The sequence below is a fragment of the Pollachius pollachius genome, assembly GCF_949987615.1.
Source record: "Pollachius pollachius genome assembly, chromosome: 6".
NCBI lineage: Eukaryota > Metazoa > Chordata > Actinopteri > Gadiformes > Gadidae > Pollachius > Pollachius pollachius.
Genome location: NC_136939.1, coordinates 21067931 through 21091920, shown reverse-complemented (window position 1 = coordinate 21091920; position 23990 = coordinate 21067931). Strand labels below are relative to the sequence as shown.

Here is a 23990-nt window from a genome sequence, read left to right as displayed (position 1 = left end):
TTGTGAGGCGTCAGTGCTGGGTCAGATCCACCCTGCTGGAAAAACAACAGGTGACAATGCATGTGCTAATCTTTCTCCTTTGCCGAACAAAAGAAAGAGGCAACCACGTGAATATTTTAAGATTAATTTTATTATTATTGTCACCGTTTCATAGGAAAAGAAACAAGTCCAATAACTGCCACCCACAGTTAGAAAATCCGCCATTTGACAAAGCCTCCGTTCATGATAACTTGGATGTAAAAAAAAAAAAAAAAAGAACCAACATTATAAGCCATAGGATGCATTCAAAAGAACACAAGGATTCTCTCTTGGTCGTGCACACACACACACGCGCGCGCACACACACACACAAATACACAGACCCTGGCATGAATGGTTGCAATACTCAAAAACCTGATGGAACCAAGAGTTCTTTGAACGCTACGGTTTTCTATATTTATCTTCTCCCACATCGTTGTCTGATCTTAAGACACAATGCAGGCGTCCGTGGTTTGAGTGTCCCTTTCGCTCCACGCGTCTGCCTCATTACACATCATTGGGGCTCAACCCATGAACAGATTGTGGGTGCTGCACCCTTACACACAATCAGCATGACGAATGTCGTTAATAGAACCGATCTTCTGCGCTTCTCTGTGGAATCGAACCGTTGGAGAGAACCATCTGGACACCTGGAGAGGCGTGGACCAGCCGTAGGTTTTGTAACAGGAAGCCTACGAAGCAGTCCGCTAGGACCTGCTCACCCCGTCGACACACCAATGTGTACACGCCATATACATCCAGCAGTCACATAACAGAAAGGTATGGCGGACCAATACTGAAACCAATGTTCACCTGGCAGAATGGGTGAAAAACATGCATGGAAAACAGAAATGCCCGTCCCGAAGACAGCCTATGGTTGTGAGCACCATGAACACTTATATGGGGTAAGAGTAAATGGGTCAGTTGTATATGGTGCTGGCTCAAAACTACCAATTAAAATGCAGTATTTCAAAATCGATTGCTGATGCTTCACCCCCCCCCCCAATATAACGGTGTGTGTGTGTGTGTGTGTGTGTGTGTGTGTGTGTGTGTGTGTGTGTGTGTGTGTGTGTGTGTGTGTGTGTGTGTGTGTGTGTGTGTGTGTGTGTGTCTGTCTACTGAACCAGGTACACCAGAGCGTCCCCTATGTCCACAGAGAGGCCGTTGTCGGCCACAGTGACCCGTCCCTCCCCCAGGTCCACGCTGAAGGTGGACTTGTCGGAGAGGGGCAGCTTGCCCTGCTCCTCGCGGCCCAGGATGGGGACCCGCCGGGGCCCCAGCAGGGGGTCCTCGTAGCGCATCAGCTTCACCCGGGACAGATCTGCAGCACACGGGGGTACAGGGTTTTACTAGGCTGAAGAAAATAATGGATACCGACACTTTACCTACGGTAAATCTGTGTTAAAGATCTTCCGTTCTTTTCTAGCAAACTCGTAAAGAGAAAAATAGTCCAGACTGCTAACCACAAGTGGAACCAAAGCTACTTTAAAAAGACCCCCGGATGTCAATCGTGGACAACGTCATCTCTTCACCACAGAACGACGTCATCTCTTCACTGCAGAACAACGTCATCTCTTCACTACAGAACGACGTCATCTCTTCACTGCAGAACAACGTCATCTCTTCACTACAGAACGACGTCATCTCTTCACTACAGAACAACGTCATCTCTTCACCACAGAACGACGTCATCTCTTCACTACAGAACGACGTCATCTCTTCACTGCAGAACAACGTCATCTCTTCACTACAGAACGACGTCATCTCTTCACTACAGAACGACGTCATCTCTTCACTACAGAACGACGTCATCTCTTCACTACAGAACGACGTCATCTCTTCACTACAGAACAACGTCATCTCTTCACTAGAGAACAACGTCATCTCTTCACCACAGAACAACGTCATCTCTTCACCGCAGAACAACGTCATCTCTTCACCGCAGAACAACGTCATCTCTTCACCGCAGAACAACGTCATCTCTTCACCGCAGAACAACGTCGTCTCTTCACTACAGAACAACGTCGTCTCTTCACTACAGAACAACGTCGTCTCTTCACTACAGAACAACGTCGTCTCTTCACTACAGAACAACGTCATCTCTTCACCACAGAACAACAGTACACTGTTTTGTCTTTAGTTCTTGACAGGCGTCAAAATTATTTTTTTGGGTCAAACATTATAAAGAAGCCTGGCCCTGTTTTTTTTTACATTAGCTAGCATAATGAATATAGCCCAATTCTTCAGCAAGGACATTTCAAAGCACTGGCCTTTGATGAGTTTGTTGATCTTGGCGAGCCGCCGGACCACGCTGTCCCTGGTGTCTCCCTGTCTGATGTCCAGGCTGGTGGAGAACAGCCCATTGGACGGCTGGGGGTTCACCATGGACACGGACACACCGGGCTGGGGCGAGAGGAGGGATAAGATGAACTACATGTTGAGTTGTTACACACCGCTTTATTGAGAATACACGAGCCCACTGAGCAACTAGGACACACAGTATCTCAGTTATACACCTGGATCAAAACTGTTGTTTTTTTTAATGACAGCGAATAATGAAGTCTCACACACACACACACACACACACACACACACACACACAGACACACACACACACACACACACACACACACACACACACACACACACACACACACACACACACACACACACCTCTGTTCGGAAAATGCTGAAGGGTTTCCCTGGGCAACAGTCCTCCTTGACTTTGTCATCCCCCTCTGACGCAAAGACGACGTCAATCTTGTCCAACTGGAGAACACACACACATGACAAAAACACAGAAAGAGACGAGAGAGGGATTCAGATAGCGAGAGACAGAAGCCATGAGTGCGAGAGAGAAACCGAGGCATATGGAAAATAGATGGGGGGTTATTAATCATGCACATCAGCAATGCATTTTCTGGGACCACTTATTGACAGGTTTTCAGCCCCCTGCTGGCCGAGCCCCAGCATACGTGGACGTTGTGCGACTAGCCAAGGTCAATACAGAACAAAGAAACAAGAACAGGTGGACGGTGGGGTTGTTTGAGTTGCGACTTGTGGCCTGATTCATGAATGACTGATGGAGCTGATTGTGAGCCCAGCAGTTATCACAAGGCTGACAGCTGGATTAGTGTTAATCCGGCCAACCCTCCCCGCCGAGAGAAGCCATGCCAGAGAACAGTGAGCACAGAAATAAGGGAGCATATGTCTGCTCAGGACAAATGCATGATGAAAACATATGAATTTACTATGAATAGCGGGCGTTTGGATTTTTCCTTATGTCTAAGCCTCATGGGTTACAAAACGTCTACCTAGATCGGTGGTCCTAAACTTTTTTTGTTAGGCCCCCCCCTTTGGTAAAAATAAATCATAATAATTTCTGTACAGCTCTTGTGTGCAACACATTTTAAATTGAGTTTAGTTCTGCCTGTGTTTTATACAGTGTGCGATGGAGCTCTTCATCTCACTACAATACATTCAATTATCCCTCCCATCGCCTCTCCCTGCAGTACTACACTGTGTGAAACATGGCCTAGATACACTCACTTTTTTTCCTTACAAAAATATGGAAGTCGTGGCAGCATACCCATGTTGACACACACCGATAAGGGTTTACCTATTTGACCTGGACAAAATGTTTCTCCACTGAAATCCCCTCGCCTATACTGCTGCCTCTACGTCGTCAACCATGAAACATTTCAAATAGAACATAATTATATTTGACTCGGTCCAACTTAAACGGTTCCTCCAGGATTTTGCAGATATTATTGGTGATGAGAGATGAGTGAAAACCCCAGATGCTCTTTTGCTGAACCGTTTTCCCCTTATAACCGCTGCATATGTTTGAAGATATGAGAGAGATAGAGATAGAGATATATCTATAGAAATATATATGGGATAATGTATAGAACACCGATCATTATCGGGAAAGTAAGCCGACAGACACCAGACATTATTGGGAAAATAAGCCCAGACAAGACACCTCCGCTCCGCGTGGTGTCCTGTTCGCCCTGAAGGGGCTTATTTTTGATAATGACTGGCGACGTTACCGCTTATTACACGGCTACTTGTGAAAACGAAAATATTACAAAGTTTATTTTTACAATTACCATTCGTAGTGTTGATCAGCAGAGAAATAGTCAGCCAAAGACGTTGGTTGACGACGCTTAGCAACCGAATACGGTGGGGTTGATAAGTTACCGGACTACTTGCGGAGTGATACCAAAGACGTGAATCAGAGGCAAAAAATTCACATTCCTTGACAGCGGTCATTATATGTTTATATGCTTATATGCAACAGACAATTACCGAAAAATAAATCACTGCCGGAAGTCAGGAAGGCCTACCCAAATGAACAGAGCGTTCCACAGCATTGAGAAGAGCCGTGTAATAAATATATATATATTAGGGGTGTAACGATTTACCGATAAAAATCGGTATGCGGTTGGATTAACACAGATGCGACTACATCGATACGCGGGGCCCTGAATCGATTTAAAATGACGAAGAATCTGTTGATGCACCGATTTAAACGTTGTGAAACGGTTGAGTGAAGCTTTAACCTGATATCAATACAGTCAACTCATTTCAATCCGTTTCCATATGGATCGGGAAAATGAAACTTCAGGAAGCGGTGGATCCGCATGTGTGTTTGTGTATGTTTGCGCCCTGCGTCTCCACGTGCGCCCTGCGTTTCACGAGCAGGGAACAACCGGAGTTGTGAGTGCGCGAATAACAGCCATACGTTCAGTCCTTTGGGTCTTATAAGGAGGGGAATATTGACAAAAGCTTAGCTATTTTTTGAAATTGTGTAGGACAGCAATCAAGTCTATAAATAAACAAATAAATAGACATGTAGTTCTAAATTCATAAATGTGGGTTCCATTTTTTCCCCATGCCATAAAGAAATAAATATAAAAACCTAAGATTCCATGGTCCCTATACCATACATATATTTGAAAGTAGGCAATTTCTCTTTTATAGAAGGCTTATTTTAATTAATAGAAAATGTAGAAAATGTAATTGATTCATATCTCATCAAATCGCACCGGATCGTTAGAACATTGAATCGAATCGCATCGTTTCATATTTGAAATGTATCGTCCCTGAATCGTATCGTAGCACATGTATTTAGATACGTATCGGATCGTCCTATAAAGGAGAGATGCACACCCCTAATATATATAATTGATCACTGGGCCACTTTGTTTACATTTGTACTTGGAAGTGCTGGTACTTTATATTGTTTATACCGTCTGTTTTGTTAGCCTTGTTTGTTCGTTCGTTTTTTCTTCACATCAGCATTTACCTTAGCGTCTATTTTTGTTTTCTTTAGCACTACTTTGTATTTGTATTGTGTTGTCCTGTGTTATCCACTGCGGCTGGGAATCTCCCCGGCGGGGGATTAATAAACATGTTATCCATCTCAGTAAGGTCCCAGGACGACGTACCTCCAGGGAGTTGGTGAGGTAGACCAGGTTCTCCGTCAGCACGTGGCGCTCATCAAACTCCAGCTCCAGGTCTAGCACCCGGGGGCCCACCTTCTCCAGGTTCTCCTGAGAGGACACAAGCCGTCAGAGCCCCCACCGTTTCAACCAATCAAGGAGTTCATTCAGAAAAAATAAGGACTTCGTTGTGTAGCATCTTATCCTCGCTATCTGGTTGTATACGGGGAATGGGTTAACCTAGCGAATGTTAGTGCTATGAACATCCTTAGTGTACCGACAGCGATATATTTTTGCTCTTTCTTCTGAAAAATATATATTTTGATAAAAGTGTCTGCTAAATGCCCTGAATGTAAATGTAAATGTATGCAAGGAAGTGTAAAAACACCTCCGGGTTCCGTCAGTCGGCGACATGGGTTCAGTGAGGGAAGCTTTGCAGAACTAGGGTGAGCCGTACCTTTATCATGACCACGAAGGGCATGACTCTCTTCATGTACTTCTTCACCTCCGGCATTGCCCCAAGCTCCACGGAGAGCACCTTGTTGTCAGGGAGGACCCCCTTGTTGTCCTGAGCCCCAAGACAAGCACAGCTTTTAGTCACACATGGAGAGAGACATTCACACACACACACACACACAGACGGCTACAAAAAAAACACATCAAAGAGGGTGCATATATTTGCAATGCAGTTTAACAAATGGCATAACAGCCCCTTAACACAGTTACCTTTACAAATGTGTACATGTGTGTGTGCGTGTGTGCGTGTGTGCGTGCGTACCTTGTAGTGCCTCCCCAGCAGGGACAGGGCACAGTGCTGCCATGGCGGGTAGCTCTTGGCCACATAGATGGTACAGTGGGATGGCCTGCCTGGGGGCCGGGAATCTCCCTTCTATAGGGGGCGAGGTGGGAGAGAGTGGAGGGTGGTTAGTTAGTATAGACCAAAAGATACACATTAGTGACCCATCCAACCATATTATACCCGTTGCACAAGATGTGGCCACGGCTTACTCGGAGTGTAAATGAAGGATGTTTATTTTCAAGAGACTAGCCACTACAACAGATGCTCTCTCTTTTCTCAAGAGAGAAAATAAGTCACTAAGTATGGCCTATCCCAATGAGAACGCCAGAATAACAAATATATATATATATATACAGCATATTTGGATGCCTGATGTGTTTGGAAGACCAGACTGGTGAGCGTGTACATACACTCACACCCACACCTACAAGCACAGTCTGTATGCCCTTCATGGATACCAGTCTGGCTTTCCATAAATTAATTTCACATGACAGCTGTCAAGCTTAATCTAATTTCCTTCTTAGGGAAACCATTACCGGTGTTTTTCAACACGATGACACAGGTGAGAGGACTTAACCACCAACAGGCTTCTGTTGCTCCGTGGGTTTACCTCTACACAGAGTCAGAAGAATTTAACCAGTCTGTCCACCGCCAAGCCTCTGAGTCAGAGATTCAACCCTTGCCCAGGACCCAGGCTTTTGTCCACAGCATTCTATCTTAAAAAACTATCAGCCGTTCTTGACATTATTACACCTTTACATGTTGCTGAAATCTGAAGAAGTTTCAAAGAACGCAACGACCTTCTTTTCTTTCACAGCGCCCTACTGGTGGCATAGCTGGATGAATTACAAACTGCCATGTGGCTGGAACCTCTCCGTTCATTTTAGACCAGAACGACCGGCCGCAATTCGATAGGCCTACAACCAATCGTAGCAACGAAACAGGTGACTCTGCACGGAGCGCAGCACTCTTCTTCCTTTAGTAAAAGTATATTGTTTGTTTAATACTCGATAGCGGAATCAGTAGCATTTATCCCGCCTCATGTTCGATAGACGGTTGTGATTGGTCGGTCTACCAAGCAGAAATATTTGTGTACGGTAGGGGAGCAAGACTATATGCAGAGAAATTGTGTAATGAGCTTACGAGATTGTCTAGTTCCCAGGCTACGACTGACGTGCTGTGCTGTTCATTAGTACCATCAAGACATTCATGTCTGAGCATAGACAATAACAACATAAGCCCCCCCTGGGAAGACTACTGCAGAATAGCATCAGGCTTATGGAGGTTTGATGTAGTCTTTCAGCTGCATCTGACAGCAGGCATTGCTACATTTTTTAACCACAACGCATTTATATCAATTATAATAATTGTAATAAATTAATTGAAAATTAATTGACGTCAAACAGGACAATTGTAAAGCATTGCACGATGATACACCATTTACTTTATTCCATCTCAGACCAGACTGGACACACTGTAGTGTGGCAACCAAGACAGGACATCATAGTAGGTCAATGTATGCAAATGATGTTTTCCAACTGCATCTCTGGGAAGCACCTTTTAGGTAACAATTTTCTCATCAAATTTATACTTTCCCTTTCTCTTCTCTGTCGTCCCTGCGTTTGAAATACCCAAGATAAAAACCGGTTGAGTGGGCCTCATTGTCTAGCACAGATAATTACATATTAAGAGACTGGTATAAACTAATTACAGCAAGATTACCCTGTTTATTTTCCATCCAAGAACACACAAACAAGCAAAAAACCATCACATACACATGCCCATTTAAAACGACACTACCAAAGGTGTGTTGAGGGAGAGGAGGATACTCTTTGTTCCCATTAGAATAGTTATACAACATGCATTTATTTTCAAATGTGTCTTTGTGCCAATGCACAGAGAAGGACCATTTAAATGCAAATAGGCCACAGACCAGTCACAAAACCCGGTAAATACAGTGTTTCACACAGTACATCCAAATTAACTCAAAATACTACAAACAGTATCAAGACTCCAAAGTGCAGGGATCTACGCGGCTACCTTGGTAAAGCCTGTGATTTTCCACAGCCTCTCCAAAAATAGCAACTGGAATCATTTTACGCCTCTTCGGTTTTCCCCAATTTCAACCCGACAAACACAAAGTTGATACGCTACACCTGAGGGACGAGATCGGCTCTCTTGCAACCCACTCTAATTTAATAAGACACCTTAATCATGGCTCAGCACATTGCTGCAACGGCGGCAGGCAACAAACCCAAATCGGTTCATGCATTCATTTTCTTCACAATGAGGCGGCATTGGAATGAGGTCGTATGGACACACACACACACACACACACACACACACACACACACACACACACACACACACACACACACACACACACACACACACACACACACACACACACACACACACACACACACACACACACACACACACCTTGTTCTTGGGGGGCTGCATGTAGGCCTTGAAGCGTAGTCGGAGGTCGTGGGCGGTCTCCATCAGGTACTGAGAGGAGCGGATCAAGACCTCATCCACTGGACCCGCCACAGGCCAGGACGCCTTCATCAGGGAGCCGCCCTGTGGGGGAGAGATGGAGAGCGAGACAGAGAGAGAGAGAGACAGAGTGTGGGCATGACATCATTCAGCAAGAGGCTCAATTCTTAGATCCCAAGTCCAGTCCCCCAAGCTAGTCCAGTCTTAAGATGAAATTGCATCAATCGTTTTGTGAGGAGGTTACCCAGAACAACCCTTTAACCACTGCAAGCATCTGCCTCGGTATTTTGGCTCCACCCAAACGGGCTTTACTTCCAACCTATCCCCCGGCCCCCCCCCCATCGATACCACCCCGGGGGTCCGTACCTTGGCCAGGAGGCTCCAGGTGTATTCACAGAGGTGGGGGCAGATGGGGGCCAGGAGCAGGGTCTGCATCTCAATGAACCGGAACACCAGGTCTCGGTGCATGCCCTCGATGGCCAGCTCCCGGTACTTGTCTTTGGCTGCCTTTAAAACAGACACGCACACACACACACACACACACACACACACACACACACACACACACACGATTATTAAACCCAAACAGCAGTCTAGTTAAATACATGGCACTACATTATACTCCAACATCTCCCTTACTAAATCCACATGCACCCTTTAATAAATCCTCAGGTGGAGTGGTCATGGAGAACACCTTGTTGTCGTTATTGTCGTCGTCATTGTTTACCTGGAACTCAAAGAAGCCACTCTTCAGAGCCTCCTTGTACATCATCCTGTCGTAGTGCAGCTCCGTCTTCAGAATGCCTGCGTTCATCTCGCTGGGACGAGAAAAAAGATGAGACACAGAAGTCATTCACACCTGCGCCATCCTAAACATCTCTTTACACGCAAACACACAACCCACCGATTACAGAGGTGCTGTAGGTATGCTTTATGGATATCATTTGTGGGTAATTTGTGGGAAACGGCATTGCCCTCCATCAGCTATGAGTGAGTGAAATGCTCTGGGAAAATATCTGTTCCGAGTTGCACCTGCCTCTGTGCGAGACTATTTCGATTTTAGACCACTCCTGGCTCATTTCTGACCAGGGCCATTCTTCACCATCTTTCCTGTCAAACCCAGGTGCGGAAAAATACAACACTTCTCAATGGTGAAGAACGCAAAAAAAACGTGGGCGTGGACGTTTTTCGATTGCTTCATTTCAATCTCTTTTCAGCGCCCTCTATTGACAACGTTAAAATGTTGCCACCCTCCCTGCGAACAGCCCTCACACTGAGGTGTTGTGCGGGGGTATGTTGTACGTCTACACCCCCTCGCCCCCCCAGACAAAGCCGTGCTGGGCGTACCTGGAGAACACTCGGTCATTGGAGGTGTCCGGGTGGCCCGTCCTCAGGCTGCTCTGGTTGGCGATCATCTCCTTCACCCACTCCACCCAGGTGTAGAGGCGCAGGATGCCAGCGTCCGCCATGGTCTCCACAAAGTTGGCGTCCTCCACCGTGTCCCCTGCGTCCGCCAGGGCCAGACGCATGCCTGAGGACGACGGGGGGGGGGGGGGGGTTTAAGACAACACGAAGAAATACAGGGGCGACAGAGGTAGAGCCATTTGATTGGTAACAGGAAGGTTGCTAGTTTGGCTCCCGCTAGCCGAGTGTCGAGGTGTCCCTAAACAAGTTATTTTAGAGAAAAGGTGATGGTGGTGGTGGTGGTGGTGGTGGTGGTATGGATGGATACCGGTCCACATCGCCTGAGTTTTCCGACCTCAGGATGAGACGTGAATATGGACTCATATGGCCATATTTGGGTAAAAGGCATTCAAATGCAAGAGTATCCTGTTATTGGGTTACCAAGCAACATCCCAAATCTGATTGCAGTCAGAGGAGACAGTGAAAGCCTGAAAAGCATTACAGCCCCTGAATTAAATTAAAAAAAAAAAAAAAGCAGAAGTGAGCGAGAATGCATTTAAAAAAAGTGTAAGTGGCCGGGAACATGCTCAAACAAGCCTGTTTGGTTTCCCTTTAAGAGCAGTCAGCATAAAAATTAACAGCTGCTCAACAATGAATGTATCTAACCACCATTTTCCTTGTTGTCCTCCAATTCATCTTTAATTTTCACAGCTCACAGCTGTTCTGGCCACACATGCCATGTGATGTGCTCATAATATATATACCACGTTTTCCGGCCATCCTTGATGTTTCATGCCAAGGCTGACGTCCTGTGTGGCATGTTCATGTTCTGCGTAGCAAGCATAAAGCTGTACGTTGAGGTCACCATAGCGATTGGAGAAGCGTGTCCCAACGCTACGTGTCGGTACGTTAACTGTGAGCCAATCCCTTGCTCTGGCATGATTTGTTGAAACAAAGAGTTAAATCGATGTGCTGAATCAATGCCGGCGCGTTTCCCCCGGCCTCAAACGGTGTGTGAGCCGACGGTGCGGTGGAGGCAGCAGCGTACCATCTGCTGAGAATTTGTCGATGGCTTCGCTGAGAGTGAGGAAGTTCCCGGTGGACTTGGACATCTGCCAAACGGAGAAAAACAGATGTTAGCCAAATGATAACACACAGAAGACCCACGCACACAAACGCCAAATGAGATATCCAAACTAAATGAACCTGGGAGGAAAAGCTAAATCATGAACATTCAGAACAAATATCCTAATTAAACAACAGCAGCAAAAGGCCCTTGGTCCAACAAGTACAATTCAACTGTGATTCGTCTGCCGACCCACGCGTTGGGTTTAGAGGGCACTTTGGATCAACCCCACAACCTCATCATATTATACCATTTGTTTTGTTTGCCCTGTTTGTTCTGATTGTCTTTACTTTAGCAGCTATTTTTGTTTTCATTAGCACTTAGTGTTTTTATTGTATCGGATCTTATCCTGTGCTTTCCACTGCTGCTGGGCTGCTGTAACAATGGAATTTACCCTCCGGGGGATTAATACAGTTATTATCGAACTATCGTACCTTCTCAGAGTTGAGCAGTAGGTGTCCGTTGGCGCGCACTGCCTGGGGCCACTTCCCACTGCGGAGAGAAGACATTGTTCTCTTCAGCCTCTCACTCTCCGTCTTGTTCAACCCCTCTATCTCCTCATTTCAAAACACATGGCGAGCCCTAATCTCACCTTTTAGATCTGCAGTTGAGTCAGAAGTGTCTCCCCGGTTTTGCAAAAAACTGCTCTTTTTTTATCCTTTAAAGCCTCCTACTGAAGTCATTATCATATCATCTCTAAACTTTGAGGTTTGATAAATACAAATGAGGATCATGTCAAGTTGTCGAAATAACCAAGTCAGGCAGCATTTCTCTCACACTCACACACACACACACACACACACACACACACAAAGACTCCTGTCCCATCTCTTCAATCCCTGCTTTGTTTATCTGTCTGACAGTCTATGTATCTTTTCGCTTCCCTCCCACCCACAGAAATGACCCCCATGAGGGGCCCTTTGAACCCAGTGGGGTTCAAAGGGCCAGTACGGGGGAAGTGGGACCCTCCTTTAACTCAACAGGTCAAAAGGACGTACAGGTCAACAACACTGGTGTGAATGGACTTCCAGAACTCACCTGTCCTTGGGCCACATGGCCACGTGGTTGTACAGGTAGTAGGACAGGTGGTTGGGCACCAGGTCCTTGCCCGAGACGCGCACGTCCACAGGGTACCAGTACTCAAACTCCCGCCGCAGCTTCTGCAGGTGCTCCTTGGGGATGGAGGTCTTAGGGAAGGGCGACGTCTTGAAGAAGATGAAGTCCCACACACCCCGGGTCATCTGCTCTGGCCTGGGGGGGCGGGAGGAGAGGCAAGGCATGGAGGCTCATGATCACAGACATTCACTGCACCATCATCATCTGCTTGGCCACCTTTGACTAGAGGCTTTGAAGCAGGGGCTGTGAAAATAAAGTAGACCAAAAGAGAGATAAATAAATAAGCATCCTTGGGACGGTTGCTAGGAGACCTCAAAGCGATGCGCAGGAGGGAAAGTGTGCTCCAATGTTGGATTCCAACATGAATATCACATCCAATCGCTCTGTACTTTGAGGATGGGGTTTCTGATAAGTGTGTGTGCATGTGTGTGTGTGTGTGAGCGCGCCGAGTGTGAGTGTGGGCCATACTTAATGCCCAGCGGTGAGGCGCCCTGCCCGTTGAGGACGCCTCCCTGGAGCAGGTGTGCCACGGTGTAGTAGGCCATGTAGATGGTGGAGTCCGATAGAGACTCAATCAGCCACTGCTGGTCCCATGGTAGCCGTGTTCCTATAGCAACCGACAGGGGAGCACAAACGCACGCATACCGTGTTATTAGAGATAAACAGCGCAGACAATAAGCGCTCATGAGTGATTACCTAGAGGCACACGCATGCATTTACGTAGACAGAAACACACAATCCGATGATTTTAGTCTGCTCATTTCAATGATTTGTTGTCAACTGTTGATTTTGGTAGAAATTACAGTTAAACAAAAGGCTAGATTTGCAGATGGGAAGAGCAACTTCAACATCTTAGTTGAAACCTATGAATAAATGACCTCAATACGTTCAGGGAGGAGAGGGAGTATTGTAGTTAGGTAGTCAATTAGAAGAAGAACGATGCCTCAGGTGGTGCGATACACACCACCGTGGGAGTCCATTATACCCCTGAAACTGAGGCGTGTGTGCGCGTGTGCGTGTGTGTGTACACATAAATGCATGGGGGAGAGACAGAGCCGTTAGTGAGGTGATTTATTGGTAGCCCTCTGTCTCCATCTGTAGACCAAAGGAACCAGCAATAATAATGCCGTGTGTGAAACCAAAGGCCTTATCGGTGAGCTATATATGTGAGGACCAGAAGGCCAGTGCTATCTCTTAACACTCTTTTTCTTCAAAGATAAATCTGTAACCATTCGTTTAATATTTGGGAATTCCTTGTAAGTTTTAATTTCACTGTGAAATACATTTTAACAAATGCATTGGTCTCACATCTACAACAGTGTTTTTGGGTTAATTTGACATTTTCAACTACTGCACATGCGTCCAAAACGCATGTGCCATTAGGCATGCGCATGTGCAACACCAAATCTCCACGTAAGCAAACTGTTCAATGAACAGTGCAAGGTGATGGAAAGTGTGTCTTGAATGACACTTCATGGGGTCAAAGCATTTAGTTGAATGGAAAAAGACCGCATGGAAAGACACCTCGCCAGCCTTCACCAAGCAACTTCGGAGAAACGTGACGATAATAAACAAAATCTAATTATATCATTTTAGGAAAAACTTTCCCATTGTGGGCAGCTACATCAAATACATTAAATCAGATATTAATGAAACACAGGAGAGTTCAAGATAATTTCAATACATCTAGAGGGTGGGCGCTGGAAATGTCTTCCGAAGGAAAGGCAAATAAAGGAATTTCAATCATAAGAACAAGTCAGGGGAATGACGTGGCTCTATCATGCAATATCAGACTTCTTGTCAACAGTTATGATTCAAAAGCTAAATAACACCCGCACCAAAGCACCTTCAAATTTGAGAGAGTTGGGCGTTAACTCTAGGGGAAAGGACCGTCTATACAAGGGTGGATTTGATTAACGAATAATAAAGTTAGGGTTACATCTTAATTAAATTTTCCCAAGACACCCTTCGTCACAAACATCCTCATACGATTCCCGAGTAGCCCAATCTGCCATGATTGGTTGAACGCTCTGTGCGTGTTTCTGCAAATTCACACCCCCGAGAAGTGGTAAACATTGCGGGTTACCTATTGAGCGCAAACAAGCCGTTTAACACACTTATTGAGGGACGTTCTCGGTGGGCGAGAATACTCCCCCTGGCTCAGACTTATTTTTTAGATTTTTCTAGTATAGCAGACGTAAAACATGTACACATACATCATATAACAGCCTAAAGCAATGGGAAAAGGCAAAAAGGCATGATATCACCCCTTTAATTGTGTGCCTATTCACTCCCTCAAACACACACACAGAAACACTCACACACTCACCGAGGCCGTAGGTACGTGAGCAAGCATGCTCTTGAAGCCAAGCCATCGTGGCCTCAAAGTTCTTCCGGGTCTCTTCGCAGAACCTGAGCAGTCCACACAGTACAGAGCAGGTCGGTCACACTCAGTAATGAGCCCACCCCCTCCCCCCCGCAACGTGCTTGGGCAGCCATCACCTCACTCACTGACATACTAGGTGCCTGTTTGTGTGTTTGTCCTTATCTTGAGCCTTGGCATCTTTGAATATATATACGATGATTATCTGCCTTTCAAGGGAAATCACAATATTTTCAGTGACTTTTCCTATAATAAAAAGTTGCATTTTTGAAGCCAATCCATGCATTGCCCTCCTGGCGTTGTTGCTATGACAACGGTCCATCGCCACATGTGCGAGAGCATATTGTGAAGTAAACTCAAACCCACCCTTAAAAAGCCAAAAGACATGTCAAGGCATTACATCTGAAATCACGTTCATCGCAACCAGCGACGTCCAGAAGAGGGACACAGAAACATTCTTACGTTTCCAAAGAGTTCAGAGCTTGGTTGGTCTGTGCCTTCCACTCTGCATCACCGTAGTCCAGATACCTAGAACATTACAAAAATACACCAAGCATGAAAAATAAAAAATAACTTACCAGATTAATATAGGCTGAATTTGATGTTATTAAGGACTTGCTGTAAGGGAGAAGGGTGTATAAATCATCTAGTGAAAAGAAATCCATAAATAAATTATATTGGAATTTGGTTAAATTATATATTATCAAACATTATAAAATATTAATATAATAAATATTAAATATATCAAAAAAATGTAGCTCTAGTGCCGGAGCAAAAATCTTTGCACAGATAGTGTTAACAGAGATGGGTGTACGGCGTGTTTTAGGCACATAGTTGATGTTCCAATGCTGATAATTTCAACTTTGAGTGAGGGCCAGTACAATGTGTCTTAGGGCCATACTGGACATTTAAATGAGGATTGACAGAAAAAAGCAATGTTAATCTTTGAGTTTGCAAAAAGGCCGATGGGGCACCTACCACTGATCACAGAGAGCCACCACACATTGGTCCCCCGAACGAGACATGATCTGCTTCTCTGGCTCCATGTAAACCGCAGCCTCGCCCTGCGGGAGAGACAGACCGGGCATCATATCAGTCTCAGCACAACAGACCCTCCAGAAGGAGGATCAGTGAGGCCATTTTCAAGAATATTTAGAAAATGTGGTACTCTGGATTCAACAAAAATAGTGAGAACACAAGAAGGATCAGATGGTCTACCCTTTCCACCATCATCTTCTGGATGGGCTTCTTCACGTCCTGGACCTTCTGACCTTTGTAGCCCTCCACCAGCATGATCTAGAGAGGGCAACAGCAGCAACATCTCAGAGAAGAGGCCACACATTCTGAAACTCTAACGTAAAACATGATATATGAACACTGACCAAAGCATAAACTCTGTATTCCTGCTGCAAGCATTTTTATTGTCTTTTATCACATTTTAAGCAGCCAGACAAAAGCCTTAATGGCTGAATAGTATTACAGTAGAAATAACCCCCGACCTCTAAAAAAATTTATGCCCCATTTTGGGGGTGCAGTGCTGCCTGCTCTTACGTTAGTACCCCTTCAATTCACTTTCAACGGACAGGTTTGTCGCATTAACACATAAATCCCCAGTTTCCCGGTATACAGTATCAGCCAATAAGAATTGAAGCATGCAAAAGCATGTGTTTAACCCAACGAGACCATCTACTATAGCGTCTACTATAGCATATACCCAGGCAGCCCGAGAGTGATCTACACAAGGGACAACAACGTTCATCATAGTCACTACAACTAGCATGGAGACTGTGTGGAGACTCACCCCCTCGTAGAACCCCTTGAGGTAGACCTTCTCTTTGGCCTCGGCCAGCTTCTCCCGGTCGTTCTGGCTCTGGATCTTCAGCTCATCGCACACCAGGGGAGCAGAGAGGCTCCCTAAGCCTGGGATGTCAATGATGGGGATCTGTTGTACGTGTCAACACACACACACACACACACACACACACAGTTAAAAAGTCCCCATTGGAGTTTTAATGCTTAAAGCTGATACAAGGATATCATTTGTAGTTTAATTTGGATTTGAATTAGAGCATCGATAATTAACAGTGAGTGATAGGTAATATTAAACAGGGCCGACTTGACGGTTATGTCAAGGGTGGATTAAATACGGGAACGTTTTGGACGCATACTAAATATATTTGTAGCTGCAAATATGAATTTTGTGAACCATCATCAATGTGGCTGGAAACCTAGTCACAAAAGTCTGACTTGAGAGAGGGTCATTTCCCTTTGTTTTGGTACATATTAGTTGAGAGTAATCATGTAACTGGATGTGGGGAATTGTGAAACAGAGAACATAAACTCTGCCAGCCCAGCACTATAAAAAGTGTCTGCAAGGGTTTTAAATCCACACCTTGTAGAATGTACACTGTAGAAATCTACTTATTGAAATCCCCTTCTGAAAGCTTCCTCCAGTAGGAGTTCTCCTATAGCATAATAGGACTGCTGGGCCACGAATTAGTGCTACCCCTTTCCGACCTCGGAACATCAGCTTACCGGCTCAAAAGGCAGCACCATCTTGTCCTCAATGCCGTACTTCTCCCTCAGGGCCTGAACGACAACAACAACAGCATGGGTCAATAGGGAACGATGCACACAAATAACAACGCATTCAGTGGAATGCAGTGGTCGAGACAAATCAAACGTAAATTGAAGTTGCATGTTTACTTCCATTCAGTGTGCAAAATACCCAGTGGGAATTGGGAGGGGCCCTAGTTACAATTACTTTACTTAGTAGAGGTGAATCAAAAATGATCCAATAATGATCTTTTATTTCTTTTTGACAAGTTTGCAACGAACGATTCCATATAAGTAATTATCTCGAAACTATAAAATACTCCACAGCCACAGTCTGCAGCGCAGGTTGTACCGACATTGCGTTCTGCGATGTTGGATCATTTTGTAATGCCATTAGGAGGCGCTGCAGACAGTAATGAAGAGAGATCTGTGTTAAGACGGCAGAACATTGTGAGAAGACTTTTCCATAGCCCCCCTAACACTTTTGCTGTTGAGACTTTTGTAGGGTCTCAAGGTCCCCCTCCCATTTCGCACACTGCTTCCGTTTCCGAATTTAATCGACTTTGCTTTAACGTGGGCGAGATGGCAGTGCACCTGTTTCTTCTTGATGTCCCTGAGTGCAGCAATGTCATCGGGAGCATCAGATGGTACGCTGGTCACCACGCCGGTACCTAGCGGGACAAACCATAAGCAGAAGACCACCTTTATCATACACATGCTGTGGACTTGCCCTCACCATTGCGGAGGTTTGAACGCCTGCTTTCTTTGTTAATATGGCTCAGATAGATTGCACACTCAAACAGATTGTTTCAACCCCCAACACACACATACATATGTTTACACAGAGATACTGTGAAAATAAACCATTAGGCATGCAAACACCTGAGCAGGAGCCAAGAAATGAGTTTCCTTCCCTTAACGCCCCTTTCCTCTATGAAACTACAGCGCTGCGCTTTTAGAGGAGCTGACTATGAATATGATCATTACGCACGTCCAGAGCCAATGGTCATGGCTGAAATATTTTACGAGTGACAATCTGAAAATCACATTTTCTCCTCCCATTTAAAAAAAAACAACAATTTTGAGGTTCAATACATTCAACAATATGGGAATAGAAAGACATTAAGTCCGATAGCACCTTACTAAACCCATGTTGTAAGAAGAAGTCAAAAACGACAACATTATATTAAAAAACTACCATTGTGATTTCAGACAAGGAGTGTGTAGTAAAGGATAGGAAGGTATATCATAGCCTGCGTTGTTTGCAAAGGCACATAGGTGAGATGAAACACTACATTCAACATTACTTTGACATGCCTTTTATGGTATGTAGCTGGACTAATGAGAGCAGTGTGAAAAAGGTGCTAGACAAATTCAAACAAGGCAACTCAAATCAATACATTGATTTGTATGAGGTCCACGAATAAATAAAAATGTAGGAAACCTAATCAACTAAATCCCAGATAAAATGGCCTCCATCCAATTCAGTTGACATCATGATATTTGTCATACCCTTGTCCTCCTTGATGGTTAGCATGGGCAGAGCGTAGATGGTTTTGTAAGAGGTCAGTGGGGCACTGAGGGCACAGCCCAGAATATCCTGGAAGGGGAGCACAGAGAATATTCAATAAGAAAAAAAAAAATACTGATAATAAAATAAACATTGACAATTCAATTAGATTTTATTGCATCGCTTTCAAGATATTATTCTCAAACATTCTCATGGCAACATTGCTTTAAATCGGTCGGCTTAGCTCGGATTAGCTCAGGAGGTAGAATGGGTTGACTGGCGACGAGAAGGTTGCTACTTTGATACCCGGCTCCTCCTAGATGAGTGTCGATGTGTCCCTGAGCAAGACACCTAACCCCAACTGCTCTTGACGAGCTGGCTGTCGCCTTGCCTGGTTGACTCCGCCGTCGGTGTGTGAATGTGCAAATTAACCCTTGTACGGCGCTTTGGATGAACGCGTCTGCCAAATGCCCTATATGTTAATAAACAGCTTGTTGTGAGGGACGCGCACACAAACACACCTGTCCCAGGACCTCCATGAGCACAGGCACCACGCCGTTGTCCTTGGTGAAGCCCTGGTAGGACATGTTGCGGGCAGCGCGGGCCGTGCTGATGAACACGTCACCGTTGGCCGTCTCGAAGGCCACGTACTTCATGTCGGGCCGCACCCAGCAGTTGGTCTGGCCGTACATGGTCTCCGGCCTCATGGTGGCGGCCACCAGGAAGATGTTCTTGCCCTTCAGGCCACTGTGGAGCGACATTGTTTCATAGGTGAACATCGTAGGGATTGTATTATTTTGGCACTTGGTTGATTATGTTATGAGTTAGTGAGTGACAAGTGCAGTGTGCGTGAAATTAATGTTCTTGTAATACATGTTTTTGTTATGCATCAGCTAGTAAGTGTTTCAGTGATACTGTTGGATTGCGGCTTAGTCATGAACAAATAAGAGCATGAAAAAAGGGTTTAAATAATTTAAAAAACAATAGTAAAAGATAATCCTAATCTAACGAGGATCTGGTTTTATGACTATTATTGTTACCTGCTGTAAAATACTTTTGTTTTGAATTTGGCGGGGTATGGCTCCACAACCTTCATCTTGATGAGAGTGTATTCCTGGGGTCCAACTCCCTAAACATAGTCACAAAAGGAATCGATGGCAAGTTGACAGATACTCGTTATCTTCATGACTCTCCTCCCAAACTATGCAAATCTTCAAATTGTCACAAGTATTTATACTGTACCTCTCCTGTTTGTCTGTCATGGTCCATGCAGGGCTGTCCGTCCTTGGGAGAGTAGATTGTATATCTGCATAAAGATAGATGGATGTGGGCAATATTCGAATTGTTTAGGTTTTTGTTTCAAATGAAGGGAAAAGTATTCTTATTATTCTCATTATTAGAGTGGATGCAAAGCAATCCACACTAACGTTATGTGTCTTAATTATTTTTTTACTTATTTCTCCTCCCTATTCTGAGTAATTATTTATTCCGACTCATCTACTTTTAGGAATTTACACCAAACCCCTTCCAAAAAGTTGGCCGTATATCAGTACAGTGCACTATTTGTACGATTTTTAGAATTGTGTATACTTTTTTTTAAATAAATATTTATATATCATTATTTATATCTATGATACGAGTTGGCTCACGCAACCACACACATTTTCTTCAGAAAATGCACATGCAGCAACTTGTCAAGTTTTGATTGTCAAGTCTTTCGTACCAAATCAAGGAAAAGATATTCCACCATGTTACCTTTTACGACTAATGTAGTAGGCTAAAGCAGAAAAATACATTTGGTGGAACAAATTAGTATGCTCACCGTTTGCCAAATGCAATCTTTTTCCTCTCCTTCAGGGTGATGAACTGCCACCTTACAAAGGAGTCGTAGAAGGGGTTGACGTCTGTGGTGATGAATGAGCGCCTCCAGTCCACCTAGTGGAAGATATCATATTAGAGTTTACAAGAGAGCAAACAACGCAATAAAGCCAAAATCCAAAGAATCCCTTCCCTTAACTAATATGTTCCATAAGAGGTTGGCAAGGAAATGTTGACCGTGCTTGACAGACTTACATACACCAAGAAATACCCTGTCTAAACTCATGTTTACCTACATTACGAAGATTAAGAATGTGTTCCAAATAGTCTCTTCATAAAAAAAGGCTGCCAGAAAAAACACAAGGTTGTGGTTGGTCTACATAGGCAAGTGGTATCCTGGGGGAGGAAGAGCTCCTTGGGATCTGCTGTTCATCTGCCATCAAGGCTTCGGGCCCAAGCAACATCATATTGAAACCAAACCAAGTAACCAATTAACAGTGTGGGGAGGAGCTACTAACCTTTACACAGAACATGATGTACAATGGTTAGTGTTTGGAGTGTTTTAAATGGATGGTGCTCAGTTAAAACCTGTAGAGGTAATTACATTCATAAAATCTTCACCAGTTCTTAAGTTTTCATATCAGCAAACACATACACCGATAATGATATACTTGTGATAGGTCAACCGATACATCAGTCAGGCTCTACTGAAAATAGTGCCAAATTATCAAGTACAATGTTATGTTGTTAGCGGCCCTCGTTTTGAATAAGTAGATAAATTCTAAGACTTTTATTATTTGGAATGCATTGAAAGTGTATTCCCCTCACATGAACAGGAGCCAACTCCGGAAGTCAATGGTAGCAGCTAATCTATCATTTTAATCACATTAACTCATGCAAAGTGCATAGGACAGAAAATGAGTGGCCTAAGGCTTTACCTTGACTCCCATCTGCTTCAGGTCTTTGATAGCCAGGGGGGGAAAGTACTCCAGCCAGTGTTCAGCGTTGGCAAACTTTACAATCTCAGAGTCAGTCAGACCCAGAGAACTCATGATGTCCCACTGGAACTTGGCCGTACCGGTTTTCGCTGCTGCTTTGCTCTAAAAAGGTAAAGAAAGTATGTAAGTAGCTGCATAGATGTATTTTCCTTCTTTGCATTGCTTATTTTGAACTCAGTGTGGATGGTCATCCCAGGTCGGTGGTTCAAATGTTAAATGGTCCAATAAATACATAGAAATATTTGATTTGATTCTTGCGGTCTCATTTTCTGTATTTGGAGATATTTGGTGGCATCGGATCTATACTCAAAATAACAACATTGATACATACCTCAAACAACAATTCGGGAAAAAGAAAGTGCATGCATAAATGATTCTGAAATTAACACCTTGGTCTTGTTACCTTTTTGCCCTTGGTCTTATCCTTAATAATGATCTCGTCCGAGATGTCGGGCTTCTCCTCTTCATCCTTCTCCTCCTCATCAGGGAACACAGGAGGGTTTCCATAGACCTCCATCTCCCTCTTCAGCTTATCTGCACACGCCTGGCCATGGAGGACACATAGCCAGAGTCAATCAGCAGGCCCCCATTGGCTCTATGAACAGCTGGGTAGCCACACATTTGAACCAAGTCACTTCACTGAACCATGCTCATATTAGAGATTTTGTCTGTGCTAGTGTAGACTACTCTTGATTTTAGATGCATACATGTAGTCTTTATTTGATAAAGAGCTATAACATAGCATAACACATTTTCAACAAAGACAATAAATATTGCTCCACTGTTAATCACACAATCGCATACATTTCTCAAAATTATAGTATTGCATGCACAATAGTGAACACATGGACTACGCAGATAGCTAAACATAAAGAGAGAGCCATGGACTCACCTTGATGGGCATTCCCGTGCAGTGCAAGCCGAATGGGAAAAGACACTGCTTCCCTCTTAAGCGCTGGTAACCGACACCAAACTGTGATGAGATAGACCGTTGTATTACAGCCAATTCATTCAGTTGAAATAACAAAGCCAGGAAACTGGAGAAACCCCTTGTTAATACTAGAACAACATGATACTCGAAGCATCAGCCTTTTAAAAATAACCACACTAAAACGTTAAAACTGCATGCTCTCTTTGGTTATGATTGTTTACCGTTTGTTTGTTTATCTCTTAGCGTCAGCAAACTCACCTCACATTTTGACATACTGAAAGTGTGGCCAAGATGCAATCTGCCATTCATGTAAGGATATGGGAAGGTCACAAAGTACTTGTTTTTGCTGAAACGGAAAGCAAACAATGAATTAAATAGTAAATGAAACATCTCTTGTGGTATTACTATGAGTATAACATTTTACTTCCTAGATCATTTTAATAATGCACCACAGCAATTAGGTAGCACATGTGTGTAATAAACCAGTACAAAGGTCAGAGTTATATTTCAATGTATACACACACATTTGACTATTAAGACCCACAGACTGGGAAAGTGCCTGCTGTTTTTTTGCTATCAACATTTTCATCCTTTTTCAACGAAGAGCACTGGAAATATTTAGATGACATGGTTAGAAATACAGGTGACAAGACCGGTTAAGAACATATATTTACTTGGTGCTTTCCCCAATGGTCGTGGGTGCATCACATTCAAATGTCTTCTGCTTCTCCCATTGCTCCTGGATCTCTCTCTCGATCTTCCTCAGATAATCCAACTTCGCTGTTCCCTTGCGCTCCTGGAACAGAAAAGCCTTAGTTATTAGTGATTTTTGACAATGGGAAATATAAAAAATATTTAAATCAAGCCCAAGCCCTCCCGGTCCGATTTGTTATGAGAAATTAACCACTGTGTCCTCTCCAAGTCGGATTCACTGTAGGTATACAGAACCATGAGAGCTAGTCACTGGAGCTAACTTAGTTAGCAGGTTAAATTTGATATGCAGCCCTATAAGCCCTGCAAGTTATATAGTATACTATAACGGCTGAAACCCCAGATAGCAACACATATAGCATAGACACTGCCTTCTACTTACACTCATTGTGAAGCCAAATGCGGTCCTATGTGATGTTTTAGTCTGAAGAAACTATTACTGAGGATTTGACAAGCGAAACCCACGCCACCGGTACAATGCTGATGACATCTGCAGCTCTCGCGCATGCATTTGAGTTGTGGGTAATGTAGTTTGTAATAACAACGTCAAACTCCCTTTAATTCGCACTGTCTACAAGCGCAATTTTTCTTGTACACCTTTTTAGAATTGATAGCTAGTGATATTAATAAATGTATTTTTCATTACTACAATTATTATTCTAACAGCAATAACG

General features: G+C 44.1%; 1 protein-coding gene across 1 annotated transcript; it reads right to left on the bottom strand.

The window, feature by feature from the left end:
* Window positions 1–118: 118 nt before the first annotated feature.
* On the bottom strand, window positions 119–23799 carry lars1b (leucyl-tRNA synthetase 1b). The gene is made up of 32 exons (XM_079738866.1): window positions 23699–23799; window positions 23280–23401; window positions 22864–22951; window positions 22567–22647; window positions 22078–22218; window positions 21615–21776; window positions 20681–20793; window positions 20101–20164; window positions 19899–19987; window positions 19380–19605; window positions 18861–18948; window positions 17943–18019; window positions 17328–17381; window positions 16594–16734; window positions 16011–16088; window positions 15771–15856; window positions 15255–15320; window positions 14739–14821; window positions 12878–13016; window positions 12332–12544; window positions 11728–11785; window positions 11216–11279; window positions 10111–10294; window positions 9491–9581; window positions 9130–9270; window positions 8707–8847; window positions 6244–6354; window positions 5923–6033; window positions 5472–5576; window positions 2692–2787; window positions 2289–2421; window positions 119–1339 (listed from the first exon to the last, which is right to left on the bottom strand). The coding sequence occupies exons 1-32, from the start codon at window positions 23702–23704 to the stop codon at window positions 1134–1136; spliced, it is 3558 nt and encodes a 1185-aa protein (XP_079594992.1). The 5' UTR covers window positions 23705–23799; the 3' UTR covers window positions 119–1133.
* Window positions 23800–23990: the final 191 nt, after the last annotated feature.

Coding starts and splice junctions, on each gene's coding strand:
- lars1b (XM_079738866.1), bottom strand. Junction 12,545..12,877: donor GCCTCACCGCTGGGCATTAA/GTATGGCCCACA, acceptor CCGCCCCCCCAG/GCCAGAGCAGATGACCCGGG. Junction 9,271..9,490: donor GTGGCTTCTTTGAGTTCCAG/GTAAACAATGAC, acceptor TCTGTTTTAAAG/GCAGCCAAAGACAAGTACCG.